The sequence below is a fragment of the Schistocerca gregaria genome, chromosome 8, assembly GCF_023897955.1.
Source record: "Schistocerca gregaria isolate iqSchGreg1 chromosome 8, iqSchGreg1.2, whole genome shotgun sequence".
In the NCBI taxonomy this organism is placed as follows: Eukaryota; Metazoa; Arthropoda; class Insecta; order Orthoptera; family Acrididae; genus Schistocerca; species Schistocerca gregaria.
The window spans coordinates 187,358,243-187,386,106 of record NC_064927.1 but is presented as its reverse complement, the minus strand read 5'-3'; the positions used below and the strand labels follow the sequence as shown (position 1 = coordinate 187,386,106).

The following is a 27,864-nucleotide window of genomic DNA, read 5'->3' as shown; positions in this document are numbered from 1 at the left end:
CTCTGTACCAGTTCAGGAATTTCTTGTATCTCTGTTACATAAAAGTTATACCAAAATGTAAATTTCCACTTGTTCCTGCTTCACAGTGTTTTAGTTCAACATGTTCACAGATAACCTCATCACCTTAATGTGAACTCTTTCACAAGAGCATATGAAGCACTACAAACTAAGTATTGTGGATAGATTTTCCTAGGATGATTTCAGATACTTGTTAATTATTTAGTAGGTTTGCAAATACTCCTGACTTGTTGCGCACACTAAACTGTAAAATGTGACAGATTTCCTAAGCCACCATCGTGTTACAAAGTGGATCATTAAACAATGTGTCATTCAGTGTGTCTCGTTACATGCTTTAATGGCATACTGCAGATTATGCATCAGATCTTTGAAATGTAGGTACACTTTCATGAACCATCTTTTGAAAAATTTTAACATATTCCATCATGGACATGTTTTGATTGGGATTGTGGCTCTGTACTTTTACCCACACAAACCAAAGTAAGTGCATTTTCCAACATTCTGTACAAACTGGAGACATGTCAGTTCTTTTTGTCCTCTTTGCTAAAATTTTTCATCTTTACTACATTTGACACAGTCCACAGTAAGTGGTTGCCATCATTCTCACTTGCTGCATCACTAAAAGTTAACTTCTCATTCAAATGTTTCCTCCACACTAAAAAGTTTGTACAGTCAGTTATATATAAGAACTTAGCACAAACATGTTTCCTAGTGACATTTCTACATGTCTGTCTACAACTAGCATAACTCATTTTTTGAAAAAACTTTTATGATTTAAATAATGAAAACACATGCTTAGCACAATGGGTTTCAAGAATTTATTCTCATTTTCAAGTGCATTTGTTTTCGTTAATATTTTTGATGATGTTTGCATGCGTGATTTTCTGCCTATCTTGCATTGTAGATGTCTTTTTGAGACAGAATGCCACACACACACAAAAATCATCACTTACAATTCTTGTTTTTTTAATCAAATCTTTTAGTCTGGCATAATGCTGGCATTCACAATGACATCAACTTTCAACATAAAAAAGCATTCTTTGACAGTGTGCTTCAGTTCTGGAGCAGTGAATGCAAGTGACGGAGTGATATTTCAACCATATCATCCTATTGTCAGAAATGACAAAAGTTTTCACTGTGATGTAACCTTTTAAGAAATTAGAATAGTAATAATGAAGAACTGACTAATCAAGTTGCCAGTCATACAGTGTCATTTTCACTGCATAATCCCTGAGAATCTACAGGATCATGTCACAAGCAGAAATTTGCGTTATTGCTTCCTGAAGGATCATTATTAGGGTGAATCTGGTCTTCCTCCTTTATGGATAGTTGGCAGTAATAGATCGTAATCCATCTTAAAGAATTAATGTTCCTCTTTTACTCAGTCTCAGTTTTACTTCCTGGAAAATCTGTTTCTCTTGATGTCAATACTTTTACAGCAACTACAGATGAAGATACTGCACAATACTCTAATTAATTAGTAGTTAATGCTGAATACACATTAAAAAGTTAAACTTTTCGTCTTTTCTTCCAGTTTGGTGATCTGCACTTTACCAAACAGGCATATTTCGTGAAAGCTGACATTCCAAGGTAGAGGTATTTGAGGTAGTCTTAGTTTTCAATTCTTATTTCTAATTAGACATCTGTTGCAGGGTTATCACTACCCTAATTTTGTTTCCATCTTCTCTGAATTTGCTTATCATATTCATACACAAAATTAATCTGACAATAATTTTCTCTTCAATTCTTTCATCACTGCTTTTGATATTTACCTGTAAAGAACAAAGAACATAAAAATCAAAATTTTGTGGTAAGTAGTATATTAAAATAATGCAAAGTATAGACAGACTGAGGAAGTAATTAAAGCATTTCACTTGAAGGGGCTGCACAAACATTTGGCTAACTCAGTAATTAATGCATTAGGCAAACATGAAGTCCTTGGGAAATCAAGTGCGACTTTTACTCAAAAAAAAAAAAATTTGTAAATGTGAGGCCAGTGAATCCATCGTGAACAACCACAACTATCAGAAGACTATCCTGCCACCTCCTTTTCTTTTGGGTCATTGGAAGAAAAATATTCTGTAGGAACTGAAAGTTCTTTTACATCACCTGGCTGATCAGATGTGCATCAGCTTCATCAAGTTTCTAAAATATCAAATGTCACAACTTCTGACCTTAACCCCTATTCATGGTCTTGCTCATGAGTGGTTATGTTACCTCTCCTTAAAGCACTGGAATATTGTAGTATTTCCACAGCAGCTGAGTGCACATTTTTTGAAATCAAATGCTCCAGTTGCTCATTATATTGTAGTTTTGTTTACACAATGGTTCACAACTCGATTAGAAATCACTGTCCTTCATTTTAAGTGGTCATGCTAATGACAGCAGTGTCACACAATTTTTTAGCTTCTGATATTTCATTGACATAAATTTTACTCTTACAATATTAAGTATGCTCCATTCAGTAACATTACACCTGCTAACACGTAGGATGCTCAAACAGGTTCATGAGCTTCTGCAATGCTAAAGATAATACACTGTTATTTTGCTTCCCGTTTACCAAAAAGGCAGACACAATACCTTGTTAACTTTTGAGCTTCCTTATGCATGCTTTGCTATGTCATATTTCTTTATCCTGTTTGTTCTAAAACAGACGTTTATATTTCCATTGATTATATTTAACTTATGACCACACTATTTTCACTGCAGTCTCTTCAACTTGACTCATTTCTTCTTTTGGTCTCTGAATCAATGTGATGCATTAATGACACCCATCAGTCTAACATACAAAATTAAAATGCTTATCACATTCTTGCTCTGGAACCAAATGAGTTCTTCCAGACACTGCCGTAATTTCTTGTGTTTACCTTAAATATTCAGTCTCGTGAGTTGTCTCCCACTGCTTCACTGCATGTTCTGTTTATTGTTGTAAAATTAAATCCATAAACCCCAGAAAATACTGTAAGGGCACAGTATTTGCTGCGGTGGATAATGTCTGTATGTTTTTGGTAAGAAAAATGTAAAAAAGATGTTCTTCAGAAATCCCTTTTGCAGAAATTGTTGTTTGGAACAAACGTCTGCTTTCTATGGACCTATCCTAAAGTCAATAATGAATTCATATCACAGTACTCCAAATACAAATCCATAACAAGGCAGTCATAATCACAGATCAATCCAGCTACATCAGAAGGCTAAACAGTCAGTTTAATTACACCAGACACAATAATTCATTTATCAGTAGTTTAAGATTAAAATTCCAAAAGACATACCAACCAGACTATGAAATTCACATTTCAACTCCAAAGGGATGCAAATGTGTTCTTCTGTCTAAATCCAAACTGTTGCCATGCTTCTGTTCACTAATTGCATATCATTCACAGTCTTATAAACATATTCTCTTTGTGATGATAGACAGTTTGCTACTTAATGTATCTACCACTACCACCTTTCCTTTATAATCCTCTTGTATCTACGTCTTTCTTCTATTTTTTCTCCTGCAGCTTGACAGATCCTAAATAATTCTAAGAGCACAAAGAGTAGCGTTTTTCTCTCGTTCCTCCACTGTCATGACCTTTTATTTGATATTTTACTTTTTCTTTAAATGAATTAATTTTCTGACTGTCTACTAAGCATCACTTACCTGCACCTGATGCCAAACTTTCTATCTCCTCTTCGCTTATTTGTGCAAGTGCGGCAATTTCATCAAGAAGATTCCTGGGGAAAAAATGAGAACAGAAAATACTTTCATTGTTTTGTAAAGATTTATGTCCAAAACAGTGGTACAGCTAATGCACAGCATGAAAAATGAATTATGATTAAATACATGTGATACACCTACATTAAAGTGGTGAACTGAAAAGTTCAATTTCCTTCACATTGCTCTGACCTTTAGTCCTTCACCTGATATGGATAGCTATTGTTGTGTACATAGTTCCGCGTAGTCAGCGCATACAGACCTTTCCCACTATAGCGCACCCCGCTAAGCACAACAGCGCAGGCGCTGATATGAAAGCTGTGAGGACCGGGCGTGAGTCGTGCTTCAGTAACTCAGATGCTAGAGCACTTGCCCGCAAAAGGCAAAGGTGCTGAGTTCGAGTCTCGATCGGGCACACAGTTTTAATCTGCAAGGAAGTTTCACATCAGCACACACTCCACTGCAGAGTGAAAATCTCATTCTGGAAACATCCCCCAGGCTGTGGCTAAGCCATGTCTCCATAGTATCCTTTCTTTCAGGAGTGCTAGTTCCGCAAGGTTCGCAGGAGAGCTTGTTCCGCAAGGTTCGCAGGAGAGCTTCTGTAAAGTTTGGAAGGTAGGAGACTAGATACTGGCAGAAGTAAAGCTGTGAGGACTGGGTGTGAGTCATGCTTTGGTAGCTCAGATGGTAGAGCACTTGCCCACGAAAGGCAAAGGTCCCGAGTTCGAGTCTCGGTCGGGCACACAGTTTTAATCAGCCAGGAAGTTTCATATCAGTGCACACTCCGCTGCAGAGTGAAAATCTCATTCTGGCATTCTTCTTCTACTGTATTTCTTTCCCCCATTCCTGTCAATTGTCCCCTTATGCTCTCCCTGAAACCCTGTACAACTTCTGGTTCTTTCAGTTTATCCAGGTCCCATCTCCTTAAATTCCCACCTGTTTGCAGTTTCTTCAGTTTTAATCTACAGTTCATAACCAAAAGATTGTGGTCAGAGTCCACATCTGCCCCTGGAAATGTCTTACAATTTAAAATCTTGTTCTTAAATCTCTGTCTTACCATTATATAATCTATCTGAAACCTTTTAGTACCTCCAGGGTTCTTCCATGTATACAACCTTCTTTCATGATTCTTGAACCAAGTGTTAGCTATGATTAAGTTATGCTCTGTGCAAAATTCTAGCAGGCGGCTTCCTCTTTCATTTCTTAGCCATAATCCATATTCACCTAATATGTTTCCTTTTCTTCCTTTTCCTACTGTCGAATGTCAGTCACCCATGACTACTAAATTTTCGTCTTCCTTCACTACCTGAATAATTTATTTTATCTCATCATACATTTCATCAATTTCTTCATCATCTGCAGAGTTACTTGTACTACTGTAGTAAGCATGGGCTTCATATCTATCTTGGCCACAATAATGCATTCACTATGCTATTTGTAGTAGCTTACATGCATTCCTATTCATTATTAAACCTACTCCTGCATTACCCCTATTTGATTTTGTACTTATAACCTTGTATTCACCTGACCAGAAGTCTTGTTCTTCCTGCCACCAAACTACACTAATTACAACTATATCTAACTTTAACTTATCCCTTTACCTTTTTAAATTTTCTAACCTACCTGTCCAATTAAGGAGTCTGACATTCCACGCTCCGATCCTAAGAATGCCACTTTTCTTTCTCTTGCCTATGCCCCTGATATTTTCGTCACACAATCTTTGCAGAAAGAAAACAGACAGGAAGAGAAGGAGGTATTGTATAATGGTGCCATCATAAATCATGTACACTGCATTAGGAATTCAGTTTGAGTTCAAATGAGGTGGAATGAGAATATATGGACATTAACTGTCAGGAAGACCAATAAGACCAAAATTTTGTACTTTATCAATGACATCCACCAGACTGTGACAATAAGGCATCAGTTAAATCTGAGAGAAATAGCAGATGCTACTGGTATCTTATACAAACACAAACAAAAGAATTTACATGAAGACTGACATGAGAAAGGCGACCATAAATTCGATACTATCTACTTGTTGCTGATAAAAAATCCACACATCGAATAAATCCATATAAATTATAAAAATGGATGTATGTATGTTCCACATCTCCCAAACCACTGGACCAATTTCAACCAAACTTGGTACACACATCATTTAGTGTCTGGAAAGAATCACTGTGGGGTTGTGAAACACTCACCTACGAAAGAGGCTGGTGTAGGGACGAGGGTGGGAAAGCAGTGTTGCCCATGATGCGAGAACACCTGAGACTTGCAACAAATTTAACACACACTTTCAGGCCTTTATGAAACTTTTTCTTGGGGATGAGACCCCCCCCCCCCAAAAAAAAATAAAGAAAAAGTAAATAATAAAAGAAGGAAAGTTTGTCACTTACCACATTTTCATTGTTCTTGCATGAAAACTATCTCATGTAGCACAATGTTTTAATTTATTACTTCTTTACTACTAACTGCATCCATGGCACTTTTGCAACCTGTATTGATATATACCACTGAATGTACCAGAAAAATTACACCATTTTACTCTTAGTTCAGGAGATACAATGTCAAACACTGAATGTGTGAGAAACTACCACATACTAGAAGATGTTTGAATTTATTACTTTGTTGCTACTGACTATTTGGAACTCTTGCATTTGCCACTGAATGCACCTACAGAAATATAGCATTGCACAAAACAGTTCAAGAGATGTGATGTCATAAACAGCAAGATGGGTGAGACTCTGCTGTATCAGGCATGACGTTTTAATTTTTTTTATTACTGCCTTGCTACTAACTCCATTCACAACATGTTTCAAAGACAGTAGGCACATATACCACTGGATGTACCTGTGAAATTGTACAGCATATAGTTCAGGATATACAACATCATAAACATTAAGTTCCATGAAAATGAAACTGCAAGATAAAGTTAGCTAGACACACAGGTGAGGCATGTGTATAAATATGTGCAAAATATGTTAAATATATGTGAAATGTATTTGACATGCACATATGAGAGCAAATGCATCAGTAAAATGTTTATCCTAAACCCTAGGCACAATTTCAATTGAATTAGGTACACATATTAGTTCCAACATGGAAAGAAGTACTTCAGAGGTAAGAATCACCTGCCTATTACTGGGTCAAGTGCGATAAAATGGAGACAGAAGATAGGCTAAGGGGATGGACAGGCATTGAGGGAGAATGAGGAAAATGGGGAGAGATGGGTGGAGGATGAAATGGACAAAGAGACAAAGGAGGGGGAAATGGACAGAGACATGAAAGAGGAGAGATATTCAGAGACGGGAGGAGAAAGGGACAGATAGAGAGATGTGGGAAGAGGAGAGAGACAGACAGAGGGGAAGGAGGAAATGGTCAGGGAAAGGTAAGGGGAGGATATGGACAAAAAGAGGAAAGAGGAAGAGATGGACAGAGAGAGGGGAGAGCAGGGGATTGAAAAAGAAAGGAGGAGGAGATGGAATTAGAGGGGGGAGGCACAGATTGAGAGAGAGAGAGAGAGAGAGAGAGAGAGAGAGAGAGAGAGAGAGAGAGAGAGAGAGAGAGAGAGAGAGAGATGGCGATGGACAGAGAGGTGTGGTGGAGATTGATAGAAAAAGTGAGGAAAATTAGATGCACTAACAGAAGATTGGAATAAATACATATCCAGACAACACTGAGTACTCAGCTACTATAGATTACAAATGGAAAATTATTATTTTGAAGGTTGTACTACTGTCAACAACATTCTGAAAATGAGAAATGTTTTATGACACTTACAGCAAAGAACAGATTCTAAAGAAGAATGAAGCACCTAATGCCAGACACATGCATTACTAAAATTTTCCTAGTCATTGTTAGTCCTCCATAAGCCACGTATATTGGTAAAAATAAAATTAATAAAGAAAGGAGATACTAGGGTTACAGGAACTCGACAAAGCAGTAAATCAGTAAATAATGTACAGGACAAGAAGGGTATTGGAGGGGGGGTAGGGGGGGGGGGGGAGAGGTAGGATAAATGGAGAAAGGGAGGGATGAATATTGACTGATTAATTAATTAATTACATGAAACTATCAGATTGCACTAATTTATTACATTCCATTCAATTTTTGGAGTGTTCGAGTAAGTCTCACATTTTTTCCTCAGAGGTCTCTCTCTTTTTTCAGTCCACTTTGTGACTTTTCTCTCTGGCAGTACTTAGTATTTGATAATGTTTGGCTGTATGAGTTACTGTTGAAAATGTCTCATGAACTAATATGAGCCTTTTCTAAATCCTTTTTGACATGCTGGATCCAAGATATGGTTTTGAGTTGTTCTATGTACACTGCAGCTTTGTGGACATGTCTTGTTGGGAGTCAGTGAATGCGCACATAAAATTTGATTTTTTTTCTTTTTATTATTTTTATTTTTATTTTTTGAAGTTTGTCACAAGATTCTGTCCCTTTTTCAATTGTTTTTCAAAACTATAGTCTGCATCCATCTTCTGTTCTTTTGTGGCAGAGTATCTACATCTACCTCGATACTCTGCAAATCACACATAAGTGCCTGGCAGAGGGATCATCAAACCAGCTTCACAATAATTCTCTATTATCCCAATCTCAAACAGGCCGCAGAAAAATAAACACCTGTATCTTTCTGTGCAAGCTCTGATTTCCCTTGTTTTATTATGATGATCGTTTCTCCCTATGTAGGTCAGGGTCAACAAAATATTTTCATATTCAGATGAGAAATTTGGTGATTGAAATTTCGTGAGGAGATCCCGCCGCAGTGAAAAACACCTTTGTTTTAATGATGTCCATCGCAAATTCTGTATTGTGTCAGTAACACTCTCTCCCCTATTTCGTGATAATACAAAAGGTGCCGCTGTTCATTGAAAATTCTCAATGTACTCTGCTAAACCTACCTGATACAGATTCCTGACCAAGCAGCAGTACTCCAAAAGAGGACACAAGCAAAGGGTAGGCAGTGTCTTTAGTAGATCTGTTACATTTTCTGTGTGTCCTGCCAATAAAATGCAGTCTTTGGTTAGCTTTCCCCCACAACATTTTCTGTGTGTTCCTTCCAATTTAAATTGTTTGACACTGTAATTCCTAGGTATTTAGTTGAATTTACAGTCTTTAGATTTGACTGATTTATCATGTAACAGAAGTTTAATGGTTTCCTTTTAGCACTCACGTGATATCCTCACACTTCTCATTATTTAGGGTCAACCATCAATTTTCACACCATACAGATATCTTTTCTAAATTGTTTTGGTCTTAAGATGACTTTACTAGACAATAAATGACATCATCATCTGCAAACACACCATACAGCTGCTCAGATTGTCTCCTAAATTGTTTATATAGATAAGGCACAGCAAAGAGCCTGTAACACTACCTTGGGGAACGCCAGATATCACATTTGTTTTACTCAATAACTTTCCATGAACTGTGACCCTCTGGCAGGAAATCACATATCCAGTTACATAACAATATTCCACAAGCATGCAATTTCACTACAAGCCACTTGTGTGGTACAGTGTCAAAAGCCTTCTGGAAATCTAGACATACAGAATCAGTTTGAAATCCCTAGTCAATAGCACTCAACACTGTGTGTGTGTAAAGAGCTAGTTGTGTTTCACAAGAATGATGTTTTCTAAATCCATGTTGACTGTTTACCAATAGACCATTTTCTTCGAGGTAATTCTTACTGTTTGAACACAATATATGTTCCAAAATCCTGCTGCATGTAAACATTAATGATATGGGCTTGTAATTTAGTGGATTATTCCTACTATCTTCCTTGAATATTAGTGTGACCTATGCAACTTTCCAGTCTTTCGGTACAGATCTTTCATCGAGTGCATGGTTGCATATGATAGTTAAGTAAGGAGCTATTGCATCAGTTTACTCTGAAATGAATCTAATTAGTATACAATCTGGAGAGGAAGACTTGCTTTTATTAAGTTATTTAAGTTGCTTCAATACTCTGAGTTCTTAGACTTCTGCAGTCTGCTTTGAGGATATATTCCAGATCACTTTTACCATGGGGTGTATGCATTTTGCGGCTTCATGCTTGATACCTGAGTTTTAGTGCCTGGTTTTCTGTGTATTTATGTACTTTTTTGGTAGATGATGTAGGTTTTACTGTATCCACTCCCACATTTTTGTATGTGAATTTTCTGTAACATCCACCCGCCCCATCCTACCACGTAGGTTCAAGGATTCAGCCTAACTACCTGAAGTACGGAAATCCCTTGATTTGTCCACATTTTGTTATCAGTTTTTGAGTCCAATGTTTTAAGCACATGTACCTCATTTTTTGGAAACATATTTGGAGGTAACTCACCCAGCACAGTCGAGAGTTTCTATCAGTTTGATTGCTGTCCCCTCTTCTGTATGTATTGGTAGATCATCTGCAAAAGCTGGACAAGAAATCTCGATGTCATTTTTGTGTGTTCCAAGTTGTATGGGTTTCCAATAGTTTTGTCTTTAAAGTTTTTTTTTCTAACTCTTGGATGATTTTGCCCAGAACCAGATTACAGAGGATAGGACAGAGTTTGTCATCCTGTTGAATACTGGTTTTATTAGAAACAGTTCCAACACCTCAACCAGGAATTTCACTCTGGGTGTGTGTTGGTGAATGTTTGATGAGATTTCAGTTTTCAGGTCATGTCCTCATTCTTTGAGGATGATAAAGAGGGTCTGGTGATCGATTGAATCATACTATGCCACAGTCAGATACACCACTCATATATGAGGATAACTTTTAAACTAAGAACAGATAGCGCATTGTGTCCATGCATCCAGTCTTGTGGCATCTGTTCATGGTCAGCCACTCTTGGCCAGTCTCTTACTTCGGTGCAGTTATGTTTCACATCTCTGCCAGTGTTGGTTTTATGGTTTACATTGCTTCGTTTGTTGCCACATCAAGTCAATAATCCCACCAATTGTGATGTGCGCTTGGTTGTTTGGTTCTTAAATACAAAACAAGTTCATCCTGCTGAAATTCTCCAGCAGATTGTTGAAGTTTATAGTAGACCTGTAATGACTGATGGAAATATGTGAATGTGTGTAAATTGTGTAGGCTTTTTAATGAAGGAAGGACAAATGTTCATGATAAGAATGATCCGGATGGCCTATTGTCATGAATGAAGACCTGACATGAAATGCTGATGAGGAAATTTGCCAAAACAGGCAGTTCACTATAGACAAGTTGCATCAGATATTTCCCACAAGTTACAAAATCAGTAGTTTTTCACACTGTTACTGAAAAACTTCACTACAAAAAGATATGTGCAATATGGCTGCTGAAAATGTTGACAGAAACACAGAAAACAAAAGCAAATGGCACATTCTTTGTCTGTTTTGGAGTGGTATCACAAGGATGGTGTCCTTGCGTAACACTGTGACTGGTGATGAAACATGGGTTGTGTACTTCACTCCAGAGGATAAATGTCAATCCAGTGAGTGGCATCATTCAAACTCCCCAATGAAACCACAGAAATTCAAACTAGGACATTCAACACAGAAATAATGGCCACAGTTTATTGGGACTGGAAAGGCATTCTTCTGTTGGACTTTTTAACAAGCAGAATGACAATAAATGCTGATAAGTACAGTAAAACATTATAGAAGCCTATAAATAAAATAGAAAGAAACATTCCACATGGGTAAAATATATTAAAAACAAAGATTCCATGACTTACCAAACAGGAAAGCGCTGGTAGATAGACACAATAAAGACACAGAAACACACACACAAAATTTCAAGTTTTGGCAACCAACGGTTGCTTCGTCAGGAAAGAGGGAAGGAGAGGGAAAGACGAAAGGATGTGGGTTTTAAGGGAGAGGGTAAGGAGTCATTCCAACCCCGGAAGCAGAAAGACTTACCTTAGGGAGAAAAAAGGATGAGTATACACTCGCACACACGTCTGTATATATGTGGATGGATATATGTGTGTGGTGTGTGTGCGTGTGCGAGTGTATACCCGTCCTTTTTTCCCCCTAAGGTAAGTCTTTCTACTCCCGGGATATAGAATGACTCCTTACCCTCTCCCTTAAAACCCACATCCTTTCGTCTTTCCCTCTCCTTCCCTCTTTCCTGACAAAGCAACCATTGGTTGTGAAAGCTTGAAATTGTGTCTATCTACCAGCACTTTCCCATTTGGTAAGTCATTATAAAAGCTTAGGCGCACTACACAAAATCGCTGATGGGGCTGCTCTCTAGCAACAGCATTCTGCTTCATGACAATACTCAGTCTCATGTAGCGGCAAGAACAAAGACACAACTGGACAAGTTTCACTGGGAACTACCAGATCATCCACCATACAGTGCTGACTTAGCACCATCACACTTTCATCTGTTTTCAAAACTAAAGGAATTTCTTGGTTGAAAGTGTTTGGGAAATGATGATATGCTGAAAAATGCTGTTACCAACTGGATTAAAGGTCAGATGGCAGAGGTCACTGAAGCCGAGATCCAAAAGCTGGTGCCACAACTTTACAAATTTTTAAATGTTCATGATGACTATGTTAGAAAGTGAAAAAATGTAAATAATGTAGTTTCTGATCAATTTACATTCAATAATAAAATTTCTCTTACTCCATTGAAAATTGGTTCTTACTTTAAAAATGGCCCTCATAGAATCAACTGATAGCTAGCAGCATACATGCAATGAGCCCTATATACAGTACTTTTCAAGACATGCACACAAAGTCATAAAATACACAGAATTTAGAACTTCCATAAATGAGTAACTTTCTAACAGTAATGGAAATTCCTGCAGGGAGCAATATATAAAATACAGGAAAGGCAACCACTTGCCTATAGAGAATCAATGCATCAACTGCAGAAACATGTAACAGGAAACAGCACTCACACTAGCTTTTGAATGCTCAAAAGCTAGTGTGAAAACTGTTTTCTGTTACGCATTTGTGTGCTCCATGAATTGATCTGTCACAGGTCACTTTCTAACTAGCCCATATGCATTATCTAAAAGTCAATGGAGAAGTGCGACAATGTATTTCAACAATATAGAAAAACAACTTAATCGTATGTAATAATTGTATGTTTTAGTGACATTATGATTTCTGTTAACTACTGTGAATTTCATTTGTTTAATTGCCTGAGTGAGTGGGATAATAAATGTGGTATTATGTGATGTAAGAATCTTTGCAACTGAGTGGATTAAACCATGGGAACATGGATTTGTATTGTGTTGTAAGTCATGTACAAAAGGAAAGTTGTGATTTGTGAAATAGAATGTCAAAAGTATTTTGGAATCACAATAGCTAGTTCAATCCTTGAGACAGTTGGTGACAAGATTAGTTTGCTTTTATTCATTTTTCTGGAACTCATGATTAAATAATTTTGTCTTAATATATTAAAAACAAAGATTCCAAGACTTACCAAGCGGGAAAGCGCCGGTAGATAGGCACAATAAATAACACACAAACACACACACAGAATTTCGAGCTTTCGCAACCTGCGGCTGCTTCGTCAGGAAAGAGGGAAGGAAAAGGAAAGATGAAAGGATGTGGGTTTTAAGGGAGAGGGTAAGGAGACATTCCAATCCCGGGAGCGGAAAGACTTCCCTTAGGGGAAAAAAAGGACAGGTGTACACTCGCACACACATATATCCATCCTGGCGTGTGTGTTTGTGTGTTTTGTTCATGTGCCTGTCTGCCGGCGCTTTCCCGCTTGGTAAGTCTTGGAATCTTTGTTTTTAATATATTTTTCCCATGTGGAAGTTTCTTTCTATTTTATTTACATCATCATTAATTTTGTCTTAAGTAACTTTGGAATGACATAAACTCAAGGCACAAAATATGGGATTGTATGGATCTAAATCAAAAGATGATTGGTTACGCTGGGACTTGGCCAATCAGAAGCAAGATATTTTGTGGCCATTAAGACTGTGAGCAGGAGTGTGATCTGAATCTTGAGGAGTGAGTTACTATCCTTCATGGTATTCAGATGTGTACTGAGCTTCAAAAAATGTATTAATTATGAATAATCATGAAATAAGGCAATTGAAATGTATCAGAAAGTGTTTAAGAATGAACACAAATTATGATTAAGTAAATGACAGATTCTTCTGTTTCAAATAAGAAATTCTGCATGATGTGCTGTTCAATTACAATGGAGAACTGGTATTCTGAAGTGAACATTTCCAAAGTATACTGTGCAAGGATTTCAACCATAAAAAATCCATTTGTATTTTTGGTGTCAAGTCAGGGTGAAAACATTAAACTAGCTGCTAGTGAGTGATTGTGCTGTAATTTTGAATGATTTAGTACAGATTGTTTGGTTTCATTAATTATGTCAAAAACAACGAACTATGTGGATTTGGTGGTACAAATTTGTACCAGAAATTGGCAAACAGAACACAGCATGTTGTTATCAATGGAGAGACGTCTACAGATGTTAAGGTAACATCTGGCGTGCCACAGGGGAGTGTTATGGGACCATTGCTTTTCACAACATATATAAATGACCTAGTAGATAGTGTTGGAAGTTCCATGCAGCTTTTCGCGGATGATACTGTAGTACACAGAGAAGTTGCAGCATTAGAAAATTGTAGCGAAATGCAGGAAGATCTGCAGCGGATAGGCACTTGGTGCAGGGAGTGCCAACTGACCCTTAACATAGATAAATGTAATGTATTGCGAATACATAGAAAGAAGGATCCTTTATTGTATGATTATATGATAGCAGAACAAACACTGGTAGCAGTTACTTCTGTAAAATATCTGGGAGTATGGGTACAGAATGATTTGAAGTGGAATTATCACATAAAATTAATTGTTGGTAAGGCGCGTACCAGGTTGAGATTCATTGGGACAGTCCTTAGAAAATGTAGTCCATCAAAAAAGGAGGTGGCTTACAAAACACTTGTTCAACCTATACTTGAGTATTGCTCATCAGTGTGGGATCCGTACCAGATCGGGTTGACGGAAGAGATAGAGAAGATCCAAAGAAGAGCGGCGCGTTTCATCACAGGGTCATTTGGTAACCGTGATAGCGTTACGGAGACGTTTAGCAAACTCAAGTGGCAGACTCTGCAAGAGAGGCACTCTGCATCGCGGTGTGGGTTGCTGTCCAGGTTTCGAGAGGGTGCATTTCTGGATGAGGTATCAAATATATTGCTTGCCCCTACTTATACCTCCTGAGGAGATCACGAATGTAAAATTAGAGAGATTCGAGCGTGCACGGAGGCTTTCAGAGAGTCGTTCTTCCCGCGAACCATACGCGACTGGAACAGAAAAGGGAGGTAATGACAGTGGTACGTAAAGTGCCCTCTGCCACACACCGTTGGGCGGCTTGTGGAGTATAAATGTAGATTTAGATGTAGAATTTATCGGAGATTACAATCAATGACTTTTGCTTATTTGATAGTTCAGTTAGACCTGGAACTTTATTTATCTTACACCCTGTTGACAAATGCAGTGTATCTAATATTCTTACAGATTTTTTTTTTTAATTCAGGAACTTTGTAGGTCTGACTAGCGCTGGCCTGTGTACTGCAGAGGGAGATACCAAGGGCAAGTGAGCATTCTCTGTAGGGCAACAAACCATGCCGCCACAATACCCTTCTTGAAATTCACAGAGGAGCATATGATCAGGCTGTTCCTGAGTGCTTTCTGTTTTAATTTTGTTTTTAAATTTAATGAGGATGTATTTCCTGTCTACATGAAGTTTTTCTGTCTGCCAAATCTCTGTCATTATTTGTGTAAGTTCTTTGAGGGAATTTTGTCCAAGATTTTTCAGCAGTTTTTGAGTGATACCATCTTCTCCTGAAGCTCTGTTGTATTTGAGTTTGAGCATATGCCTGTGCATATCTGCTTGTGAGGGTGGTGGTGATTTGGTGTGGCTGTAAGTGGAGATTCACTTATGGCATCTGGAAGGAGGGGACGGGGGACGGGGAGGGGCGGGGGGGGGGCACAGTGCAGGGGGTTGCAGTTTGGGACAGTTGAGAAGTTCCCTTTCAGAAAAACACTGCATCAGTTCCCAACTGATCATGGAATTTTCTGGAAAAAAAAGAAAAAGAAAAAAAACAATTTGTGGATAAATCCTCTATTCCTGCAAAAGTCCTTTAGAAATCTTACATGTTGTAGCTGCGAAAATTTTGTTCAATGGTTGTTCCTTCATGTATTATCTCTTGGTGTGTCTGATGGTTTTAATCACTTGTTTCCCAATTTCAGGTAAGTGTTTTTTTCTGCTGTTATACTTAGGCTAAGGTTCTTTGCATTCTTCCAGCACATTTTCACATTCTGAATATCACCAGGATGTCTAAAATTCTTTTTCTGTGGGATTACTTCTTTGGTCTTCTGTGTCATTTTGATATGGAATTTTCCCAGTGCTCTGTTGAGGATTTGTAGTCACCACATGAATTTATTATTATTCTGTTATTATTTATTTTATGGTCTTCATTGGACCACTCTAGTCAAAAATGCAAAGCTGTAAACAAGTTGTTACACAGGGATACAATTTGGGTCAACAATAACTTAATACGATATTTAGGTAATATAATTATTAGAGTTTATTCTTATATGAAAGGTGTTTTGCTCTTCTTTCTGCCCAAGATGTATGAGACAGGCGAAATACTCTCAGACTTCAAGAAGAATATAATAATTCCAATCCCAAAGAAAGCAGGTGTTGACAGATGTGAAAATTACCGAACTGTCAGTTTAATAGGTCACAGCTGCAAAATACTAATGCAAATTCTTTACAGACAAATGAAAAAACTAGTAGATGCCGACCTCGGGGAGGATCAGTTTGGATTCTGTAGAAATGTTGGAACACATGAGGCAATACTGACCCTACGACTTATCTTAGAAGCTAGATTAAGGAAAGGCAAACCTACGTTTCTAGCATTTGTAGACTTAGAGAAAGCTTTTGACAATGTTGACTGGAATACTCTCTTTCAAATTCTGAAAGCGGCAGGGGTAAAATACAGGGAGCGAAAGGCTATTTACAATTTGTATAGAAACCAGAAGGCAGTTATTAGAGTCGAGGGACATGAAAGGGAGGTAGTGGTTGGGAAGGGAGTGAGACAGGGTTGTAGTCTCTCCCCGATGTTATTCAATCTGTATATTGAGCAGGCAGTGAAGGAAACAAAAGAAAAATTCGGAGTAGGTATTAAGGTCCATGGAGAAGAAATAAAAACTTTGAGGTTCACCGATGACATCGTAATTCTGTCAGAGACAGCAAGGGACTTGGAAGAGCAGTTGAACAGAATGGATAGTGTCTTGAAAGGAGGATATAAGATGAACATCAACAAAAGTAAAACGAGGATAATGGAATGTAGTCAAATTATAAAGTCGGGTGTTTCTGAGAGAATTAGATTAGGAAATGAGTTTTGCTATTTGGGGAGCAAAATAACTGATGATGGTCGAAGTAGAGAGGATATCAAATGTAGACTGGCAATGGCAAGGAAAGCGTTTCTGAAGAAGAGAAATTTTTTAACATAGAGTATAGATTTAAGTGTCAGGAAGTCATTTCTGAAAGTATTTGTATGGAGTGTAGCCATGTATGAAAGCAGCTGAAACTATCTTCAAAACTGTTTTATAGTGTTTTAATTTTGCACCTTTGGTTGGGCTTTTTTGTTGTATGTAGTTTTGGTAATGTAATTTGTGTATTTCAGTTTTTTTATTCTATTCTGCCATGATGGCTTCTCATTTAGATTGTATGGTATTATTTCGGCTAAATATTTAAATTTATCAACAATTTTGATTTCCTGTTCTCCTTTTGTAATTTTGTTTGCAAGTGGTGGATCAGTTAGCATAATCTCGGTTTTTTCAAATTATATTCTAAGGCCTACTTTCTCTGCTATTTCTTGTAGTGATTTCATTTGTTGCCCGACTTCTTGAATGGTGTTGGCTAGGAGAGCAAGATCATTAGCGAATCCGAAGCAGTTTAAGCTAATATCATCTTTTGCACTTCCAATTCTTATCATCTTTGGATTGTCCTTGCACCATACTCTCACCATGTATTCCAGTGCACAGTTGAACAGTAATGGTGATAGGCAGTCACCTTGTCTTAAGCCTGTTTTTATGAGGAATGGTTCTGAAATTTCTCCTCTAAACTTCACTTTTGATTTGGTGTCGGTTAGAGTGAGTTGTATTATTTTAATTAGTTTTGGATGGAGTCCTAGATTTCTTAAAATTTTTAATACTGAAGGTCTGTGGAGACAGTCATATGCCTTCTTAAAATCTACAAATGTTATTGCCAGAGATTTGTTCCGTTTCTTGTAGTATGCCATAATCAATTTTAAACTAATTATCTGCTCTGCACAGCTTCTCTGTGGTCTGAAACCTCCCTGATATTCCCCTAACTCCTGTTCTAATTGGTCCTTGATTCTTTCATATAGGATCTTGGATAGAATTTTGTATGTGCAATCTAGGAGAGAGATTCCTCTGTAGTTGTCTGGGTTGCTCTTATCTCCTTTTTTGTGTAGTGGGTGGATGATAGCTGTGGTCCAATGTTCGGGGAATCGTTCTGTTACCCAAATTTTTGTTAGAGCCATGTGTAAGGAGGTCTTGACTGTGTCACTTGCATATTTCTACATTTCAACAAAAACCTGATCTTCTCCACATGCCTTATAATTTTTTTGTTCTTTAAGAATTTTTGTACTTCTTGGAAAGTTGGAGTGTCTAGTTTGTTAGGTTTGGTTTTTATTGGGGTACTTATGTCTATTTGTAAGGCTTCTTTGGGTTCCTCGCAATTCAGAAGTTTCTTAAATGCTTTTGCCATAATTTCAGCATTTTCCTTGTTACTGTATGTCATTCTTCCATCATCTTCCAGTATTAGTGTAGGGGCCAAATATTGTTGTAGTTGTTTCCCAAAAATTTTATAGTAGTTCCTGGCATTGGTTTTACGATAATTACCTTCTACAGAGTTTATAATATCTTTATGGAATCCTCTCTTGATTCTTCTACTATTTTGTGTGAATTTTTTTCTTTAATTTTTTAGATGGATGGCATTTTCTTCAGTTTTATGTGTTTGAAACTTTAACCACGCTTGGTGTCTATCTTCATGGAATTTGTCACATTCTGATGTCCACCATGCATGTTTCCTTCATGGGTTCAAGGGAGCTAGATTCTCTACTTCTTTTTTAAGATTAGCACTAGTTGTTCTAGATCATCCATTAATTTGATGGTTTGTGTTATTTGTTGGCATTTATTATTTTTAATTAGCTGATGTGGGTCAAACCACCTTTTTATTTTATTAGTTTTTCCAGTCCTCTTCTTTAACAGAGTGAATTTGGTTTTAATTTTAACTATATAATGGTCTGAGCCTGTGTCTACTCCTCTCAGTACTTTAACATTGTGAATCTCCTTATGAAAATTTTTGTCCATACAGACATGGTCTAGCTGCCACTCCCCCTTCCTCCAGTCTGGATGTTTCCATGTTTTAAGTTTACTTGGCTTCCTCTTAAAGTATGTTGATTTAGATATAAGGTTGTGGTCTCTGCAGAGTTCTACAAGTCTTTGGCCATTTTTGTTCATAAATTTATGTGGACTCCATTTTCCAATTATATCTTTACATTTCCTTTCTTTTCCCAACTGAGCACTGAAATCTCCCAATAAGATTTTTACATTCTTTTTATTTACTCTGTTCACAGTTTGTTCTACAAGGTTCCAAAATTTATCTACCTCTTCCTTTGTTTTTGTTACACTTTTTTTTCATTTGTTAGGGCATGAGCATTTATTATTGTATAGGTTTTATTCATGAACTATTAAACTTAACCCTCTGTATTACATAAAAATTGAGGCTGGATGATACTAATACAGTAATGTTAGTAAGGCGAAAACTATTATATTAGTATCACCCAGGTTCAATTCTGTATTACATAAAAATTGAACATCGGTCATACTAATATCATAATGTTAATAAGGGGAAAATTATTGTATTGGTATCACCTAGGTTCAATTTTTACGTAATACAGAGAGCCGAGTCTTGCAGTCCACATGGTGACTGCAATTCCTCAGCAGAATACTAGCAGCACACTTCTCTTATCTTCCATGTTGACGTCAGTTGATTTGCTTAAATGTCTCAGTATCTGGACGGCAGCAACAACACACGATCCGACAACCCATAGGCTGCCTCGTAGCTTGTTTTGTTAGCTGCTATGTTTACTATTATATTGGTAACAAACACACACATCAGCGAGTCACTTTTCAGTAAGTTAGACAGTCAGCATAAGCTTCTTCCTTTCGATCTCTGGTGGCCCCCAAAAAATGTTAAAAATAATTTTTCAATGTATTTCAGTACATTAATTTTATTAGTTTTCATCACTAACTTTTATTCTTCAATCATTCCAGAACCCAATACTTTCCTGGAGAACATTTACAAGGGACATTCTCTTTCCAGAATGAGATTTTCACTCTGCAGTGGAGTGTGTGCTGATATGAAACTTCCTGGCAGATTAAAACTGTGTGCCGGACTGAAACTCGAACTCGGGACCTTTCCCTTTCATGGGCAAGTGCTTTACCAACTGAGCTACCCAAGCACAACTCACACCCCATCCTCACAGCTTTACTTCTCCCAGCACCTCGTCTCCTGCCTTCCAAACTTTACAGAAGACCTCCTGTGAAACTTGCAGAACTAGTGCTCCAGAAAGAAAGGATATTGCCAAAGCCTCGGGGATGTTTCCAGAATGAGATTTGCACCCTGCAGCAGAGTGTGCGCTGATATGAAACTTCCTGGCAGATTAAAATTGTGTGCCGGACTGCACACTCCGCTGCAGAGTGAAAATCTCATTCTGGAAATATCCCCGAGGCTTTGGCTAAGCCATGTGTCCGAAATATCCTTTCTTTCAGGAGTGATAGTTCTTCAAGGTTCGTAGGAGAGCTTCTGTAAAGTTTGGAAGGTAGGAGACGAGGTACTGGCAGAGGTAAAGCTGTGAGGACAGGGCGTGAGTCATGTTTGGGTAGCTCAATTGGTGGAGCTCTTGCCCACCAAAGGCAAAGGTCCCGAGTTCGAGTCTCGGTCCGGCACACAGTTTTAATCTGCAAGGAAGTTTCGGCATTGTCTTCACTTGACACAGGTTATCAGGAACATATTTTAGTCAGTCAAACGACAACTGTTCATGATTTTCAACACAGGTCAGTCCCGTTTTTGGCAGTTGTTTCATGTTACATGGGGATTGTCCCTACCTCTTTTTCCTTTTAATTACTGCTTCAATTTTTAAAAAAAGGATCAGTTCCTGATTCCTAATTGTATTCTTTCATTTTTTATACTGGACATTCCTCACTGATGATGGTTTTTATCAATCGACGAGAGCTGAGAACCTTGCCTAGCCATGACAATTGTTACTTTGCGACATCGCCATTCTGTAACAATTTCCTATACCATATGGCATAGCAGTTGTAAGTAACCTTCTTTTGGATTTAAATTACAAACCTTATTTTATTAAATACAGGGTGTACATAAAGTCCAAGAACACTTTCAATTATTTATTGCACAAAAACCAAACACAGTGCAGATATCATATATATGTCATTTTGAAGAGAAACCCTGAAAGTTTTTTTTCCATGTATACCGCTACAGCATAGTTTGGTAATTTGCCAATATTCAGCACTAGTCAGAAACATAGTGAGTTCCAGTGCAGAGCGAGCTTTCCATGTGTTGGAGTTTGACAAAAACAAGTGTGCTACAGCAGTTCAATGGATGTTTAGAACCAAGTACGGTAAGAAGCCACCAACAAGGAAGGCCAGTTACCACTGGCACAACAAATTCATTACAACAGGTTGCTTGTGCTTGGCAAAGAGGAGCAGGTGTCCAAGTGTGAGTGAAGTGAATGTGGAGCACATACGAGAGACATTCATAAGGAGTGCAAAGAAATCAGTGGTTCGCATATTGAATGCTTGTAAGAAAACTTTCAGAGTTTCTCTTCAAAATGCAACATGTATGACATCTAAACAATGTTTAGTTCTTGTGCAATAAATCACTGAAGTTTACCCTGACTTTATGTACACCCTGTATGTATAGGCCCATTCTTTTTGGAGCATATGTGATCCATACCTAGTTTCCTAACTCTATGAGTAACATTTTCTTCCTTGTTTAAGTCTATTCATTCAGTAATTTAAGATATCTCAGATAACTTTATTTCCCCATTATCAAAGCATTAATTTATAAAATTCTGTGTACAGACATACACCAGAAGATGCAACTAAAATGTTGCAAAACTAGTTGTGTGGGTTTCTAATCAACTTAATTAACTACAGCTACAGTGGACTATTGGACTTTTCATTCAGGTTTATATTTTAATAGTTGTAACACTTCTTTTAAATACCTGTTGTACTATATGACTTGTCAATCTACATGGATTCATTCCCAAAGTGACATGGGTTCTTGACAAGGGAGAAAAGACAGTGCATAGTGCTGCCTGTTAATTGGAACATCGGTGGTAGGTTGCGACCAGGTGCTCCACTTTGCAGTCAGTACTAGGCCAGAAGATGCACCCATGTGCCAATTGTTTAGTATGGAAGGCTTCCCAAAGAATTTGATGTAACAAAGTGGGAACCTCCCTCAGCAGCAGCTTGGGAATCACAGCCCCGAGGAGTGCCTTTTCTGTTGAGAAGAGAATGATACCATCCAACAGAGAAAGATGATGATAGAAAGTGTATAATTTCCGCAACCGGTCAGATTCCCATAGCAGCAGACAGTCAGGCTGCCCAGGTCATACCATGCACAAATGTGTTTAAGCACTGGGTTTGCAGCTACCATTTTTGCAATCCTGGAGCTGGTAATGGGGAGACAATTAAAAGGCTGTTGTGCTTCTATGTCCAGTTGAAAAGGCAACAGTTCTTTCTGATCAAACCATGGATCACACTCAAATGTACAGTCGAGACAATGCGCCCATATATGTGCGCAGAAAAGGACATCGTAGTTATACCTTGACGAAAGTAAGGCCCGACACTGAAGGCAATAAGTGGTTTTCTCAAGTAAGGCAACTGACGGATGTAACAATGAAACTAAAGGTTTATGATTTGTGACTAAGTGGAATTTTGTACCTTCTAAAAATACATGAAATTTCCAAATTTTCTGATACCATAAATGATCACAAGGTCTTCTTTTTTATCTGTGAATGGTGCTGCTGAGCTGTGCTGAGCTTTTTGGACACAAAAGTGATATATTGCTCATGGTCATTCACATGGCAGTGGGCGAGAACTGCCTTCATCCCATTCTGCGAAGCATTTGTCACCAAGACTAAATATCTACCACATCAGAAGGTCACACAGTAAGACATAGAGTATAACTTGTTTTTGAGTTGCACAAATGTTTGCTTGCAGGCCGTTGATCACTTGACAGGAATGTTTTTACAAATCAACTGGTGCAGAGGTGCGCCGGAGTGGCTGCAACCAGAAGGAACCTGCGATAGTAAGCTACCTTACCAAGAACGCCTGCAGTTCCCACAAATTGGATGGATGAGGCAAAGTTGTGGTAGTGGCAACATGCTTTTCCATGGGTCGAGCACCCTCTCGGGAAAGTTTATGACCGAGATACTCAACAGAGAGTTGAAAAAAAATGTGACTTTCTAAGATGACACTTAAGATATGTAGGGTGCAAAACAGTGACGAGAGAATGGAGGTTAAGTATTCTTCCATCACTGTATCAGAAAATCAGACAAGGAATATCAGCCGTAAGATGATCCTGAGTCATCATCTAATGGAACCTGCGAGTAGGCATCAGCTAAGTCAGTCTTGAAAAAGAATTGGCCCCAGGCCAATTTCACAAGTAACTTATCAGGCCAAAGCATGGGCTATGTGTCAGTAACAGACTAAGCCTTCACGAAACTTTAAGGTTGCCACAATTTCAGAGCTGAAGCAATAGCTTTCCAGTAAACAGAAATGGCATAGCATACTAATTTACTGAAATTCATAGGGCAATGATAAGTATTGCCAAGTGATTCAATTCAGTCTTAACATGATTGTGTAGAGACACAGATAATTCCCCCCCCCCCCCTCCCCCCCCCCCCCCTGCACACACAACACACACACACAACACACACACACACACACACACACACACACACACACACACAAAGAAAGGAAAAAAATGTAGGTGGCTGAGCCGGAGGTTTAAGCATGATACCAGGTGTAGAAGTACGAAACTGGAATTTTGTTGCAATAATTACAGATCTGTTGTTTGAAACTAATAAAATATTTTATTCTAAATAATTTCCATTGCTATTTATACATTTCTCCCACCTCTCTGGTAAGCTATGAATGCCTCACCAAAAAAACAGTTTATTTTGAAGTGAATCAGCCAGCAGGTCTTTTTCGTACATTGTCATATGAATTGAAGCATTGTTCAGTGAAGGGTGCCCCAGTGATCCAAATAGATGATAATCAGATGTAGGCAAGCCTGGAGAATAAGCTGCATGCCCAAGTATTTCCCAACCGAACACCTTGACTGTTTCCTTGACACATTTGCTGTGTGTGATAGGGCGTTATCACAGAGCAATGACTGTGTTGGCTATTTCCATATTCCGGTCATTTTTCACATAAAGTTCAATTTAAATTGATCATTTGCTGTTGGTAGCTATCAGTTTTAACGGTTTCACCATATTTTAGCAACTCATAATAGATTACACCCTTCTGATACCACCAAAGACAGAGCATTGTCTTCTTTCCAAAGCAATTTGGTCTTATAATAGATATCGATGGTTTTCTGGATTCACCCATGATTTACGATGCTTAGGATTATCACAATATAGCCATTTATCACCACCTGTCACTATTTGAAGGCGAAATGGCTTTCTTTCTTTCTTTTTTTTTTTTTTCGAGCAGCGTTTCATAAGTGAACTTTCAATTTACTTGCAGTCTTTTATTCAGTTCGTGCGGAACCCATTTTTCCACTTTTCGGCACCTTTCCCATAGCTTTCAACTAAATAGAAACGGATTTCTGTGTCACATTCAATTGTTTTGCAAGTTCCTGTTGAGTTTGAGTATCATCTTCATCCAATAAGACCTGCAATCCATTGTCTTGAACCTTTTTCTGTGGTGTTCTGCACTCGTCATTTCTCATGTCAAAATCACCACTTTTGAATTTTTTGAACCACTTGAAACACTGTGTTTTCTTAAGAGCATGTTTTCCAAAAGCTTCGAGAAGCATTTGATGTGATTCTGCAGCAGTTTTCCTCGAATGATAGCAGAAAACCAATACTGTCCACCAAAGGCACAAGACATGACATGTTTACAGGTCTGAAACAGATGCTGATGGACGGAACTTGGGTCACTGTGTGTTGACATTTGTTGCCAGCCATTACAGGAAGCAGATGGCACTGCACCCACCGTCTCATGGCCCCTACACTGATGGCTAGCACCATCTATAGGGAAATTCCAGTTTCATGCTTCTACACCTGGTATGTGCCATGAAACTGTCACACACCCTAAACTCTCAGAAAACAAATTCAAAAATTCAAAGCACAAGGAATGCAGAGCCGCATAAGGAAGCTGAGATGCACTGAAGCAGCAATAGAAAATTTAAAACTAACACAAGCATCCAATCCAAATAAATTCCCAATGTGGGGAGCATTACCAACCAAATATGTGATAGCATGGACTGCTGATTTGTATGCTGTGACTGCCATAAAGTGATTGACAACAGAAATATGCTGTTTACTGCAAATTAACAGAAGGCAACTGACAGAAGCCAACAGTGGCCAGCTCAGGCATACATGTATTTGAAAGCTGAGGAGCAAAACAGTCACTCCGGTGTCCACTTGCAGCAACACTGTTTTAAAAAAGCACAGATACTTCAACAAAAAGCTTGTTCTGATCTTAAAATTATCCAGCAACCAGTCGCAAAATCGTATTTGGTAATTTTATGGTTTACAATCACTGCATGACTTGGGAACCACATGGAGCCCACCCTTCATTGTTCCGATCTGTTTGTCTTGTTTTGTTTTGTTTTAGGGAACAAAAACAACTGCAATAATATGCGCCCACATCAAAGCAAAGACAGAGAGGAGTTAAAAACAATTATATGTCAATCCCAATTGACATAAGACAAGGGACATGGAGAAAGGGCTACAAAAGACACCATAGAGAAACAAGGGTCCAAATCCAAAAATTAAATGGCCTTCACCATATTGCTTTGATGGATAAAAAGTGAAACGGGGTTGGTTGGTTGGTTGGTTTGTGGGAGTAAACGGACAAGACTACTATGGTCATCAGTCCCTTTTTCCAAAAAACTAAAACCACCCAAACAGAATAAAAAAACGAACAACAGGAAAAACAGCAGAAAAACAGGGCAAGAAATACTCTGACAGAGACCAGACAAAACAAATTAAAACACACAGAGTGTGACGGTGGTTGGCCGACCATGGAGAAAAAAAAAAAAAAAAGAGGAAAAGCCAACCACGAAGAACACATTAAAAACTCAGTTTAAAATCAGAGGCTAAAAGCCAGAATCAACACTAAAAAACAAACACTCAGATTAAAGGATAAAAACCCCCTGCCCGAATAAAATGTAAAACTAAGTCAGCCATAGCAGAGTCATCTGTTAAAAGGGCAGGGAGTGTGTCAGGCAGTGCGAATGACTGCCGGAGCACAGCTAAAAGTGGACAGTCCAATAAAATGTGGGCCACTGTCAAAACGGAGTGGCAGCGACATAAAGGTGGGTCCTCACGTCGCAATAGGTGGCCGTGCGTCATTAGTGTGCCCAATGCGCAGCCGGCAGAGGACAACAGACTCCTTGCGAGAGACCCGCAAGGAGGAGCGCCACACACCAGTAGCCTCTTTGATGGCCCGAAGTTTGTTTCGTGAAGGCAGGGCGCGCCATTCAGTGTCCCAGAGGTCCAGAACTTTGCTGTGTAGGAACGCTCGCAAATCTGTCTCCGGGAGGCCAATGTCCAGAGATGGTGTACTGGTGGCCTCTTTCGCCAGGCGGTCAACATTCTCATTGCCAGGTATCCCAATGTGGCCTGGGGTCCACACGAAGACCACAGAGCGGCCGCAACACGCAAGAGTATGCAGGGACTCCAGGATAGCCATCACCAGACGAGAATGAGGGAACACTGGTCGAGAGCTCGTAAACCGCTCAGGGAATCGCTACAGATAACGAAGGACTCACCTAAGCAGGAGCGGATATACTCTAGGGCTCTAAAGATGGCGACCAGCTGAGTAGAGTAAACGCTACAGCCATCCGGTAAAGAATGTTGTTCGGAATGGTCCCCTAGAGTTAGCGCATAACCAGCACGACCAGCAACCATTGAACCGTCAGTGTATACAGTGCCAGAGCCCTGATACGTGGCCAAGATGGAATAAAAGCGGCAGCAGAAGGCCTCTGGAGGAACTGAGTCCTTCGAGCCCTGTGCCAAGTTGAGCCGAAGGCAAGGGCGAGGAACACACCATGGGGGTGTACGCAAAGTGGCCCAGAAAGGAGGTGGAACAGTGAGAACCCTAAGCCTGGAAAGAAGCTCTTTGATGCGAACCATGATCGTACAACCTGACCGGGGCCAACGTTCTCGCAGATGGACGACTGATTGCGAGAAAAGGAGACGATAGTTTGGATGCCCGGGCAAGTTAAAAACATGGGCAGCATAAGTGGCCAGCAAACGTTGGCGCCGTAACTGCAGGGGAGGGACACCTGCCTCCACTAGTATGCTGTCCACAGGGCTGGTACGGAAGGCACCAGCGGCAAGTTGTATTCCACTGTGTAAGATTGGGTCCAGCACCTGCAACGCAGATGGTGATGCTGAGCCATAAGCCAGGCTGGATTAATGCCTGGTAGAGCCGTAACAGGGTAGATCGGTCGGCGCCCCAACTGGTGTGGCTCAAGCATAGCAGAGCATTTAGATGCCGCCAACACGCCTGTTTAAGCTTCCGAATATGAGGCAGCCAAGTCAACTGGGCATCAAAAACGACACACAAAAACATATGTGTCTCAACCACAGCAAGAAGTTCGCCATCAAGATAAAGCTGGAGCTCCGGGTGAACAGTGCGTCGCTGGCAGAAATGCATAACACACGTCTTGGGAGCCGAAAACTGAATGCCATCCGCTACAGCCCAAGACTGCACCTTGTGGATTGCGCCCTGTAGCTGCCGTTCAGCAGCTGCAATGACAATAGAGCTATAGTAAATGCAGAAGTCGTCAGCATACAGGGAAGCAGAGACAGAATTTTCCACAGCCGCAGCGATGCCGTTAATGGCTA

General features: G+C 39.0%; 1 protein-coding gene across 2 annotated transcripts in view; it reads right to left on the bottom strand.

The window, feature by feature from the left end:
• Positions 1-27,864, bottom strand: part of LOC126284027 (gastrula zinc finger protein XlCGF7.1-like) — a 137,889-nt gene that overhangs the window by 27,851 nt on the left and 82,174 nt on the right. For both annotated transcript variants that reach the window (XM_049982579.1, XM_049982580.1), the window contains one exon: positions 3,659-3,732. In XM_049982579.1, the coding sequence (XP_049838536.1) occupies positions 3,659-3,732 (74 nt within the window). The remainder of the gene's footprint in view (positions 1-3,658; positions 3,733-27,864) is intronic.